The 13,445-nt window shown below is 51.4% G+C and overlaps 1 protein-coding gene across 1 annotated transcript in view; it reads left to right on the forward strand.

Moving 5' to 3' along the window:
• RIMS4 (regulating synaptic membrane exocytosis 4) overlaps positions 1–13,445 on the forward strand; it is a 69,662-nt gene that overhangs the window by 40,115 nt on the left and 16,102 nt on the right. Inside the window, exon 2 of the mRNA XM_040248950.1 lies at positions 6,882–7,020. Within this exon, the coding sequence (XP_040104884.1) occupies positions 6,882–7,020 (139 nt within the window). The remainder of the gene's footprint in view (positions 1–6,881; positions 7,021–13,445) is intronic.

Here is a 13,445-nt window from a genome sequence, read left to right on the forward strand (position 1 = left end):
CTGGGGGCAAAAAAAATGAAATGCCTATCAACAGAACAATGGATAAGTAGGTTGTGCTCCAGAATATTCATACGGTGAAAGACTGTATAATAGTGATGATGAACAGTCTACAGCTACGTACAACAATGTGGGTATATCTCATGTAGTCAACATAATGTTGAGCAGAAGCCAACCCCGCCCCCCCGACAGACCATGCTCTGTGTATAAAGTTTAAAAACAGGCAAAACTGATATCTGATGTTTGAGATCAGGATAGTGGCTGCCTTCTTGGAGTAATATAGCCTGGAAGACTGGGCACTGTGGACCTCAGGGATCCTGGCAATGCTGTTTCTTCATCTGGCTGCTGGATACACGGGTGTTTATTTTGTGAAAACCCATCAAGCTGTACACTAAAGGTTTGTTCACATTTCTGTGTGTACCGTATCCTTAGATGAAAAAGTTACAAAAGGACTTCCCTGGTGGTTCAGTGGTTAAGAATCTGCCTGCCAATGCAGGGGACATGGTTTGATCCCCGGTCTAGGGAGATTCCACGTGCTACGGAACAGCCAAGCCTACTAAAGCCCGAGTGCCCTGGAGCCCATATTCTACAGAGAAGCTTCCGCAGTGAGAAACCCGTGCCCTGCAACCAGAGAGTAGCCATTGCTCTTGGTGATTAGAGAAAATGCAGCAACGAAGACCCAGTGCAGCCAAAGATTAATTAATTTTTAAAAAGCTACCAGAAAAACAAATCTTCTCACACACCCTCTAGCTATCTTTCTTCCTATCGTTATTCCCCATTAACAGTTTGGGTCATATCCTCCCAGGTTTTTCTGTGTCTATGCATAAAGAGAAAGATAAAGCTACACTATCTATAGCTTTACAAAAATGGCCTCCTGTTTTACATACCATCCTGCAGCGTGCTTTTTTAACTCCACAGTATGCTGAGGCAGTCTTTCTATGTCACTGAAGATGTAGGTCTTGATGACTCTTTCTAATGTTTGCAGTGTTTTATTGTGAGGATGTGTCATTTAGTAAAGCCATCCCCATTGACAGACCTTTAATTCCAGCATTCCATTGGTGTAAATGTTACTGTGGGAAAGTCTCTTCTTGCATAGCTTGGTGTACTTGTCTGTTTGTGAATATATGAATTACTAGGAAGGGAATTTCTTGGTCTGAAGTGGTATTTTAAGATTGTTAATCTGTTAATGACTTGCTGAGTGGGTGGGTTGGAAGCAGGGAGACTAGTTAGGAGGTTGTTAAAATAATTTAGACTTGGGATAATTAGGGTGGTTGGCAGTGAAAATGGACAGAAAAGGAGAGAACTAAGGGCAAAGATTTGATACAACCTGGCATCTAATGAGAAAGGGGGAAAGGTCAGAGAGGTCCTTGGGGGTTCTGGGTCTGGGTGGCTGGGAAAACTGGGAACAGAAGTCAAAAGGAATTGTTTGGGGGAAGTGGGGTGGGACAAGTTGCATTCAGGAAGCCAGTTCATCATCCAGGTAGTGATGTCCAAAATGCAGTTGGAAGAATCGCTCTCTTTTGATTTATACTACTACTAACTACTAAGTCACGTCAGTCGTGTCCGACTCTGTGCGACCCCATAGACGGCAGCCCACCAGGCTCCCCCGTCCCCGGGATTCTCCAGGCAAGAACACCAGAGTGGGTTGCCATTTCCTTCTCCAGTGCAGGAAAGTGAAAAGTGAAAGTGAAGTTGCTCATTTGTGTCCGATTCTTCGCAACCCCATGGACTGTAGCCTACCAGGCTCCTCCATCCATGGGATTTTCCAGGCAAGAGTACTGGAGTGGGGTGCTATTGCCTTCTCCATAATTATATTTAGTTATTTATGGCTGTGCTGGGTCTTTGTTGCTGCGAGGGCTTTTCTCTGGTTTCAGTAAGCAGGGGCTACTCTCTAGTTACGGTGTCAGAGCTTCTCATTCTCTTTTTTGGGGGGACATGTGGCACGGTTTGTGGGACCTTAGTTCTGCACCAGGGATCGAACCTGTGCCCCCCCTGCATTGGAAGCCTGGAGTCTTAATCACTGGACCGCCAGAGGAGTCCCACGGTGGCTTCTCTTGTTGCAGAGCATGGGCTCTGGGGCATGTGGGTTTCCTTAGTTATAGCTCCTGAGCTCTAGAGCACAGGCTCAGTAGTTGTGGTTGCGTGTGGGGTCTTCCCAGACCAGGGATCAAACCCAGGTCTCCCGCATTGGCAGTTGGATTCTTTACCACTGAGCCACCACGGAAGCCCCAGAGTGTTGCTCTTGACAGAGGTAAGGGCTGCAGATTGAGGCACAGGATTCCTTTGCTTAGGGTGGTCCTCATGGGGGTGGGGAATGAAATCAGCAAGGGAAAGACTCTAGAGAGAAAGAAAACCTAAGGACTGGGTAGCCAGGGTCTCGTGTATACGGTGCTGGCAATGCTCAGGCACAGGAGGGGTCCACTAGAATCCCCCATCATGGAGGCCAAGGGGCGGATCTGCAGTGAATGTCATTCGAACGATGTTGCCTGCATTAGTCTCCCTCCTATTACCCACCCCTGGTGAGTGCTATCATTACATCTTTTTCTTGCTCCTCAAAACCCTTTACATACTTGAGATTAGTCAGTGTGATCCTGTGTTTAGTGTCCACCTCGGCCTCTGAGCTGTGAGTTCCAGGGAGGCAGGAACCTCTTCATTCTTGTTCCCTCTTCCGTCCTCATCAGGTGTGTGTTTAGCGTGTAGCAGTGTTGGTACCCGAAGTTGCTGCTGTGGTTTGCTGGGACTCTGGCTGTCCACACACACCCTCTGCCTGCTGCCTTCCCCCACCCCCAGCTACACACACACAAGCACACACACACACTCTGCACAAGTTGGGAGACAAGGGACTTAAAACCCACAGGGTACAGCAGGCGGGAGTGGGTCGCCAAAAATAGGTCATCCACACTCCATTTACTTGTACATCACAGTGGCCAGCTTGGGGCAGCCTCACAGTTGAAACCCGAAGTGTAGAGGACTCAAACTCCGGGTCTCTCCAGTGGAGGCTTATGATAACCATGGACAACAGAACCTCTCCTTTGACCCCGTTAACCAGCCCCTCGGAACTTCCATGCCTTCATCTTTGTGCAGCTGCTCTTTTTATCACCGGTTTTCTTAGAGGGAATGGTGTTTCCATTGTGATTCTGGAACCCACCTGTGCAACAATGTTTGAACCTTAAGTTCCTTAGGATAACAGCTTAGCCAGGTGTCTTAGGTCAAGTTTCCCCAAAAGGATCCAGAGGTGAAATTTGTGTGTAGGTGTATCCCTGGTGTAGGGAGGGTATTGTCCTTGGACATGACTGTGCTTGTGTCTCTGTGTGTGTGTGTGTGTGTACACGCGTGCGCCCGTGTGTGTGTGTGTGTGTAAGTGGAGGGATGTTTCTCTGTGCCTGTGAGTCTGTGTGAACACGTGTGTGTTTCTGAATCTTTCTGTGCCCCTGACACTGCTGTACACAGAGAAACAGAGAACTATTGGGAGAGGGACTTCAGATACAAACGAGGGAAAGAACAAGGGGCGGGATGACCAGAAGCACACAGGGAGACACACATTTTCCCACATGGTCAAGAAACACCAGGGGACACACGCACACACAGAGAGACACACACATGCACGCTGTGTCAGTTTCTCTGTGTGCTTTCTTGAGTGGGTTGGTGTACATGTCTTATGGGGACGCGTCTGTGTGTGACTGGCACACGCCCAGACACCTGCCCATTTAGCCTCAGAAGTAGAATGGCAGGTGTGCAGAGACCCAGGGGTGCATGCATGCTAAGTTGCTTCAGTCGTGTCCGACTCTTCACAACCCTACAGACCGTAGTCACCCGGGCTCCTCAGTGCATGGGATTCTCCAGGCGAGAAAGCTGGGGTGGATTGCCATGCCCTGCTCTAGGGCCGAGACCCACGGCAGCACACAGATGTGGACACTTAGACGTAGGGTAACAGACTGCATCTTTGCAGGCATATTCCTCTGTGTGTGTTTAATTTCTGAGTACGTGGGCATCTGTGTGCCTGACTTACGCAGATGTGTGTAGGAGAGGAACATGTGGGTACACCCTCTGAGAAGCACACACAGCGCATCTATGTCTCTGTGTGTGCACGCATGTGTCTGTCTGCAGGTCAGGGAGGAAGGGGGCACCATCATTGAGTTGGGAGGAGGGAGACGGGGAGAAGTCCAGCAGGAGATGCCCCAGCATTACCCTCTCTCCCCACACACAGACCCAGCTCCCCATCCTTTTACTCAGCAGGATGATGGGGTTTGGGTGGGTCCATTTGTGAGTACTGCTGAAGGCCCTGAGGTCTATCAGCTCATCCCAGACTCTGGGGAGGCAGGGAAGGTCCCACTAAAGATCACTTCCACTCCTAGAACCCACACCCCTCCAGGGTGATGGGAGACATAAAGCTTGCCTCGATCACCCGGCTGTGGAGCACGGAAGCAAAGTGACCCCTCTGGGGTCAAATCCTCACCCCCCATGCCTCCACTTCCACCTTCTAGCCCTCAGGCATGGACCAGCTCCTTAACCCCATGTCCTCGGTGCTAAGAGTGGAGCGGGCAGGAACAGCTGCTTCCTGGGTGACTGAGGATTAACCCCACTCTCAGTGCGGACACCTGTTCACACAGCAGTTACTACTTGAGCACTTCCAAAGGCTAGAGGCTTCCCTGATAGCTCAGTTGGTAAAGAATCCGCCTGCAATGTTGGAGACCCTGGTTTGATTCCTGGGTTGGGAAGATCCACTGGAGAAGGGATAGGCTACCCATTCCAGTTTTCTTGGGCTTACCTGGTGGCTAAGCTGGTAAAGAATCCACCTGCAATGCAGGAGACCTGGGTTCACTCCCTGGGTTGGGAAGATTCCCCTGGAGAAAGGAAAGGCTACCTCCTCCAGTATTCTGGCCTGGAGAATTCTGTGGACTGTATAGTCCATGGAGTCACAAAGAGCAGGACACGACTGAGTGACTTTCACTTTCCAATGGGTAGACTGTTCTTGGCCCTGGGGCTTCAACATTCGACACAATGAAATTCACTGTCCTCATGGGGTTTACCTTCTGTGTGGAGGAGGCTAGTCAGTAAACCGACAGTGAAGAACACATCACGGGTAGTGAGCGTCAGGAAGAAAACCACGACAGCACTGGGCAGAGAGAGGCCAGGCCAGGAGAGGCTCAAGGAGAGCTGGGTTCGGATGATGTTTGATCGCAGTGGAAGTGAAGGTGTGAGCTGCCGGATCGGGGAGAGGGTGGTTAGAGGCAGGGAACAGAAGGGAAGAGCATCGGCCTTCCCTGGCTGGCCAGTGGTCATATTTCCCCTGCAGGGGGCATGGGTTCCATCCCTGGTTGGGGAACTAGGTTCCTACATGCCATGTAGTGCAGCCGAAAAATGGAAAAGCAGGGCAGAGGATCAAGTTGTTCTCCCATTTTACAGCCGAGAAAGTGGAGGCCCAGGGAGGTCAGTAATTTGCCCAAAGTCTCACAGTCTGTGAGAAGGAGATCCAGGACTTAAACCCGGGGCAGTGTGGCTTCAGAGCCAATGGTCCGGATGGGTGATCCTCGATCAAGGGTGATCTTTGTCCCCGCTCCAGGGGATGTTTGGCAGTGTCTGGAGACATGTCTGACTGACACGACTGACCTGGACGGAGGACCAGCTTCTAGTGGGTAGAGGCCAGGGAGGCTGGTGAGGCCTCCCACAGCACACACGATAGCACCTGACGGCTAAGCAGCAACGCATCCCCTGCCAGTTGTGCTGAGGCAGAGAAATTCTGGTTTAAACCCAGGAAGAGCACTGGACAGAGAATGTGACACATCGTAGGTGCTCAGTAAATAGTAGCTGAAGAGGAGGAGGGAAATGGTTTGGAGAAGATTGCAGGGCAGAAATGAATTCAAGAAACAGTTCGTGTTGGTTGAATCTAGAGAATATTATACTTAGTGAAGTAAGTCAGACAAAGACAGACAAATACTATGTGATAACCCCTCCATGTGGAATCTAGAAGCAAGACAAATGAATTTAGATACAAAGCAGAAACAGATTCATAAACATAGAAGAGAAATTTGTGGTTGGTTACTAAAGGGGAGAGAGGGAGAGACTGGGAGTATGGGATTAACAGATTCAAGGTACTGTACATAAAATAGAGAAGCAACAAAGATTTACTGTATAACAGGGAATTAATTATAGGGCTTCCCTGGTAGTTCAGCTAGTAAAGAATCTGTCTACAATGCAGGAGACCTGGGTTCAATTCCTGGATCGGGAAGATCCCCTGGAGAAGGGATAGGCTACCCACTCCAGTATTCCTGGGCTTCCCTGGTGGCTCAGACAGTAAAGAATCCGCCTGCAATGCGGGAGACCTGGGTTCACTCCCTGGGTTGGGAAGATCCCCTGGAGAAGGGAACAGCTACCTGCTCCAGTAGAATTGCCTGGAGAATTCCATGGACAGAGGAGCCTGGCAGGATGCAGTTCATGGGGTCGCAAAGAATCAGACATGATTGAGCCACTTTCACTTCACTTCACTTCTTCACAGGGGATTATATTCAATATCTTGTAATAACCTATAATGGAATTTAATTTGAAAAAAAAAACTGAATCACGTGCTGTACACCTGAAACTAACACAATGTTGTAAATCAACTATACTTCAATTACAAAAAAAAAAAGTCCATGTAAATAAATCTGCCAGTTAAGAGAACTCATGTGATGCTGTTTGATGGGTGAGTGTAAAGGGCAGGCTGCCCCTGGGAGGGTGCGTGCAGGTGAGGCTGGTGGTTGGAGGAGGTTGATGAACCATGTGGGACATGAAAACCAGTGCTGGGCAGCCACCAGCCTCTGAAAGACTAACCAGAGGCCTGGTCTCTCCGTTCCTCCCCATCCCGTGTCTCTCTCCCCATCTCCCTTGACCACTCTGCGCGGAAGGGGACAGCCGGAGGTTGAAGGGGGCCATCCAGAGGAGCACGGAGACCGGCCTGGCAGTGGAGATGCCCAGCCGGACCCTGCGCCAGGCCAGCCACGAGTCCATTGAGGACAGCATGAACAGCTACGGCTCCGAGGGCAAGTGAGTGTGGGGCCCGCGGTCGTCTCGGGTGTGGGGTGGGCGGGAGGGATGGAGCAGTGCCCTCTAGGAGCCCTGGGTCATCCTCGGCCTTGGAAGGGAGGTGATGAAAGCCGAGGGTTCTCCAAGGAGGTGTGAGTGAGGCGTGAATCTGGTACCCAGCTGTCTAGGTCTCAATCCCAGCTCCACTGCTCACTGACGGTGTGATCCTGGGCAAGTCACCTCTCTGTGCCTCGGTTTCCTCATCTGTGAAATGGAGACAGTAGTACTAACCTCATAGGGGGTGGTAGGAGGATTAAATGGGTTAATATTTGTAAAACGCCTGGCACAATGGCTGCCACAGCAGAGGTTAATGAAGAAAGGGGATCAAGAGGGGTTTTGTTGGGATAGTGGTTATTTCCTCTTTAACTCTCTTAGTTTCCTTAAACTCCAATTGGTTTTTAAAAATATGTACTACTGCCTGATAAGGAGTTTCACACACATCAAGTCATAGCACATTAGGTCCAGCTGGCTCCTCGCCTGGGTTTCTCTCCCTCGGCTGTACATCAGAATTGCTGGGAACAAATACCGATCTTGGGACCCTGAATCCAAGCTGCTGAATCGGAATCCATGAGGGTGGCGCCTGGAAGTTCCATTTTTAAAAGACTCCCTGGGACAAGATCGATCTAGACTGGGGCTCTCAGGGTCGGGCTTCCCTGGTGGCTCAGGCCGTAAAGGATGCCTGCAGTGCATGAGACCCGGGTTGAATCCCTGGGTGAGGAAGATGCCCTGGAGAAGGCAGTGGCTACCCACTCTAGTATTCTTGCCTGGAAAGTTCCATGGACAGAGCGCCTGGTGGGCTACAGTCCACAGGGTCGCAAAGAATCAGAGACGACCGAAGCAACTGAGACTGCACTTGCACTTTGAGAATTTTGGGAAAGTTTGGAGCCTGCTTTCCCCTGATAAATATGCAGATAAAGTGTGTACCCTAACACACTCACACCTCACACACTCATTCTCACATGTGTGGTCACACAGACACATTTCATGTAACTGTAGGGGGCTCCCAGACTCCCCTAAGCCCTCCTGGCAAAGAAACTGTAATCCACAGTGACTTCTTCATTGTACAGATGACCAGGGCACTCAGAGAGGTTGAGGGGCTTGGCCTGGTTCACACAGCACGTTCATAGGTCTGGAACCCAGGCATCCAGACTCTTAGTGGGGCTTGTATCATGGCACCCCATTGCTTCATTATCTCAGCCGTCCTCAGCCAGGGAGGACGGGTATCATGACCCTTGTCAGGCACACGAGAAGACTGAGGCTTAGAAAAGTCCAGTATGGTAGACCCTAGGCGCATGTGGCTATTTAAATGTAAGTGAATGAAGATGAAATATTCTGTTCCTCTGTCGCTCTCACCATATTTCAAGTGCTTAGTGGCAGCCTGTGTTCAGCGCCCACCGCATCAGACTGTGCAGGTGTCGGACATTTCCATCGGCGCAAAAAGTTCCACTGGATGGTCCTGGCTGAGTGGCTCATCCAAGGGCAAACATCCTCCAGTTTCTGGCCCTGCCTTGCAGCTGGGGGCTCTGCCGCCTGAAAGCCTTCCCGCCCCCAGCCCCTCCTAAACTGGGCATCTCCGGTCTCTCTGAATGGCCTTGCCTTGGCAGATGCTGCTGGTCCGCCCACCTCCTAGGGAGACTTTCCGGAGGGCGAGAAGAGGAGGACACGCAGAAGGGAGAGGGAGAAGAGGAGGACGAAGGGAACAAATGCTTGCTTTAACCTGAGAAGCTCGGCAAGACAACGAAACTTGGAGGGAGACAGTCTAGGCGTCAGGGTAGCAGTGGGTCCCTGCTGAGTTTCAGGGGATCGGGGGATTTGGGTCCTGGTCCCCGCCTGGCCACTGACCCCGAGTGGCCTTGGGCATGTCCCTTGTCCTCTTTAAGCTTTAGGGAGGCTGATACACATCTCGTCTGTTGGCCTCATGGGCAGGTCAGAGGAACAGGTCGAGGAGGTGGTATCATGGTGCAGTAAACAGCAGCAGGGGGTCAAACCTACATTCCCATTTTCCAGAAGAGGAGCTGAAGGCTCAGAGAGGCCACAGGACTTGTCCCCGGGGAGCAGCATAGGAGGGCATCGTGAGGAAGAAAGATGATGCCTGCACATGACGGGTGCTCGGGACGTGGCTCTTGTCATTTGCTGCCGTGTGCTTTAAGGGACCAGAAAGTCAGATTATGTTACAAACATGTCCAGAGTCAGGACTCTGGAGTCAAGACAGTACTGATTGGGCCTCATTTCTGCTTCTTCGGAGCTGTGTGACTTTGGGGGAAGTTACTTTACCTCTCTGAGCCCAGTTTCTTCATCTATAGAAAGAGGTCCAGAATAGTACAGACCATTAATAGAGTTGTGGTGGGGAGACAATGAACTAACATATGTCAAAGCACTTAGACACAGTGTGCCAGTGGCAGGCACATTGCAAGCATTTTTATTATTACAGCTATTACCGATGTTTGTCAATTCAGCCACTGTTATTTGGGCATTTTGCTCCTTGTTATAATTGTGTCTAGAGTGTGCTTAGTGCAAGGTAAGCGTGGAATAAATGTTGGCGGTGATTATGATTTTTAAAACATTATTTATTTGGCTGTGCCAGGTCTTAGCTGAGGCATGTGGGATCCTTAGTTGTGGCATGTGGGTTTCAGTTCCCTGACCAGGGATGGATCCTGGGCCCCCTGCATTGAGAGCACAGAGTCTTGGCCACTGGACCACCAACCAGGGGAGTCCCCTGTGGTGATTATTATGATTGTTAAAAGGTTTGTGGTGGGTTCTTGAGACAGTTGAGGAAGGATCAGGTGGGTTTGAGGGTCCTTTGTCCAGCAGAGGGGAGATTCTTGCCCTCCTGGGAGGACAAGGTCTTGGTGGAGCCCAGCCAGGTGCTGCTACCCACCCCCAACATGCACCTGGCTGAGGAAGGGAGGTCAAAGGGACGGGGGGACAGGTGGGGACACTGAGCTGTAGTCGGCCTCCTCTTTGTTTTGGAGGTATTTTGGGCACTAGCAGCACCGAGATGCCAGGCTGTGAAACAGGAGGGGGTGTGACCATCCTCCCCCTGGGCTTCTGCCAGCCCAGCTGAGGCTCACAGAGAGCAGTGCCTTTGTGCAGCCCCCACCAGGCTGCAGCCCCTGGCGCTGCCGGGCATGTGTATTCTGCAAGTGGGCCCAGGGATGCTACCATGCGGATATTCATTCAGCACCTACAGTATGCTGGACAGTCAGACTGAGCACCTCGGAGACCCTGCCTTCCACTGACCACGCAGCTAGTAGTGTGGCAAGAGCTGCAAAGGACGGGCACAGAGAACTTTGGAAATGCTGTGTCCTCACTAGGACTCAGGGCTGGGGAAGGAAGCACATTGGGTTGGGCCATTCTGCCAGTGATGATCCTTGGGCTCCAGGTTACACAGTACCAGTTACAGTGGGTTGAGCCCTTGCTGCTCAAAGTGTGATTCTCAGCCCAGCAGCAGCACCATCCCCTGGGACCTTGTTAGAAGTATAGCATTTCCTGGCGGTCCAGTGCTTAAGACTCCACAGTTCCACTGCAGAGGGGAAGGGTTCCATTCCTGGTGCAGGAACTAAGATCCTAAGATCCCGCTTACTGCGTGGCTCAAAAAAAAAAAAAAAAGAAGAAGAAAAGAAATGCATCATCTCATGCTTCTAACAAGATCCCCAGGTGATTCGTGGGTTAAGGTTGAGAAGTTCTGGCTTAAGGGTAATAATGTTCTAGAGCAAACACTTTAGAAGAGCATTTGCTATGGGCAGACACTGTGCTAACTGTTTTTACATTTATTGACTCATTTAATTCTCTCAGTAACCTGATAACTCTGGAACTGTTAGTATCCTCATCTTACAGATGAGGAAATGAAAGCCAAGAGAGGTTAATTAAATTGCCCAAGGTCACATAGCCAGAGTGGCTTCCCTGGTAGCTCAGACGGGAAAGAATCTGCCTACAATGCAGGAGACCCAGGTTCGATCCCTGGGTTAGAAAGATCCTCTGGAGGAGGGCATGGCAACCCACTCCAGTATTCTTGCCTGGAGAATTCCATGGATGGAGGAGCCTGGTGGACTACAGTCTGTGGGGTTGCAAAGACTCAGACATGACTGAGCAACTAACAGTTTCATACAGCCAGTAAGTGACATCGATTTCAGGGATTCAAATCTAGCATTTGGAGTCTGCCCTTAACCATTCTACTCGATTCCCTCCCTCCTTTAATGGCTGTGTCTATCAGCATTTCTGGAGGTGGATGCTTCCAGCATGGTTTGGTGGCTCAGTGGTCTCTCCATCTTCTCCCCTCTGCAGACTTCAGCATGGTGGACCAATCCTGGTTTATCCTTGGGGACTGGGGAACGGTTTTCCTTCCTAGTGCCCCTTTCTGCCTGATGGAAAAGTTGGTTCTGCATGTTAAGGATGGAAGGGAACAGCTATGAGTTGGGCAACCAGCCAAGCTCCCACTCCCCACCTCTCTGAGCATCTCCCCAGATAAAGGGCAAGGATTCAATACTCCTGAGAAAGGGCCAGGAGAACAGTACCTCCTCAGACCCCTCATCCATCCTGAGATACTTTCATCTGCTTCAGTTTGGATTTCCCAGAACCAGATGCAAGACATGGATTTGAGTGCAAGCATTTCACTTGGAAGGTGATTCTGGAAAACATGGTGGAGGAACCCATAAGAGAGACATAAGGCCTCTAGTAACATGTGTGTTGAGAAGCCAGCTGCCACTGTGTGTATCCAGAGCTTAACCCTGATGGGGTCTCAGAGCCAGCCTGACACAGGTGCCTGAGAGTCACTCCCTGGGAGGCCAGGGAGCTGGAGCACTTACCCTGCCACTCTTACTGGTTACTGGTTGATGGCTGCTCACAGTTAAGTCTCCTGCCCTTCCTCTGGAAATGAGGGCTCTGGGGACCAGAGAAATCCCTTGTGTGCCAGAGAAACGTAGCTAGAGGGATGCAGGTGCCAACAGTTAGAAGACTGTGAGCACTGACATGGTGGGGGTCAGGGGATGTGGGGGATGGCAGCAGAGTCTAGTACCTTTTCTGAATGCACAGCACCACTATCTCCCAGCTGCCCAAACCAGAAGGCTCTCCCAGACACCTCTTGCTCTCTCTCCGTATCCAGCCGTTGACTGGGCTCTACCATTTCTCTCCTAATTGTCTTTGACTCCGTCCATCTCCCCTTCCCCAGCTATGAGGCCACTCATCACTCCGTCCATCTCCCCTTTCCCTCAGCCATGAGGCCACTCATCACCCTTGACTGGATACCTGCAAGTCTCCTTTGTGGCCTGAACTGTGTGGTCTGTCACTCAGCACTTATTTCCTCTGGATTTTGCCAGCTTTCCCCCTTTCCCTCCCAAGCTGTGTGCCCCAGCTCCATCACTGAACCTCTTGACCTGCCCTCCGTCTCACCTCCTGGTCTTTGCATACATTGCTCCCTCCCCTGACACTCTCTTTCCTACCCCTCCTTCCTCTTCGCCCCCTGACTCATTCCTCCTCCAGATCTCAGCTAAGAACATGAGCTTTATCTCGTGTGCCAACTCTAGCTAATTGATCGTGGCTCCCTGGAGTGCTGTGTTAAGAAGGATTCTGAAGTCCAGTCCAGGCGTGGCAGGAGAGTTGGGGTTGATTGGCAGTGTCCGTCCTGGGAGTGGGCAGGGGAAACCCGCCACTCCTCTACCTCCATCTGCAGCTTCCACAGCCGGGTCTCCCCCCACCACAGCGCCCAGCAGTTCTGTCATACTTGTTACATGTGTCTGGTGCTGTTCAGTCCGGGGCCTGGCCCGCAGGGGGTGCGCTGCAAATCTGGCCGAGTGATGGGTTGGGACTGTGTACAGAAGTGCAGACACGCACGCACGCTCTCACGCATGCGCACACACGCATGCCTCCTTCCCGCCCGTCCGTAGCCTCCTGCATCGCACATCCGCCCTGTAAACCCGCAGCTCTCCACGCTGGCTGCCGGAGCCCTTCCTCCTCCTTCCCTCTGCCCCTCGTGGTCCTGTGGCATCTGGGTCATCGGCACACAGCTCCCTGGGTGACCGGGCCACAGTGCCCACAGCTCTGGAGAGCAGAGAGTGAGCTGAGGCAGGGTCGCTGCAACCAGCCTCAGGGAGGCTTTCCGTCAAGGCTGTTTGCCTCATCACCGAAGGCCCGGGAGTTGGTGGATGGTCAGAACCTCCTTCCCCTTCGCCCCTTCTGTTGTTTCGCTGACATCATGCCTGAAGGACAAACCACCCCCGGATGTGGCCAGCGGCTAGGAGATAGGGATTTTTTTGCTTCCGTTTTATAGGCACTGGTGTTGGTTGAGTACTTGATTACACCGGAATCTGTTCTAAGGCGTTTATCTCAAGTAGTCCTTACAGTTGCACCGAGGGTGTGCTACCATCGTTCACTCCTGCTTCGCTGAAACG

Source organism: Oryx dammah, unplaced genomic scaffold, assembly GCF_014754425.2.
Source record: "Oryx dammah isolate SB20612 unplaced genomic scaffold, SCBI_Odam_1.1 HiC_scaffold_10, whole genome shotgun sequence".
Lineage (NCBI taxonomy): Eukaryota > Metazoa > Chordata > Mammalia > Artiodactyla > Bovidae > Oryx > Oryx dammah.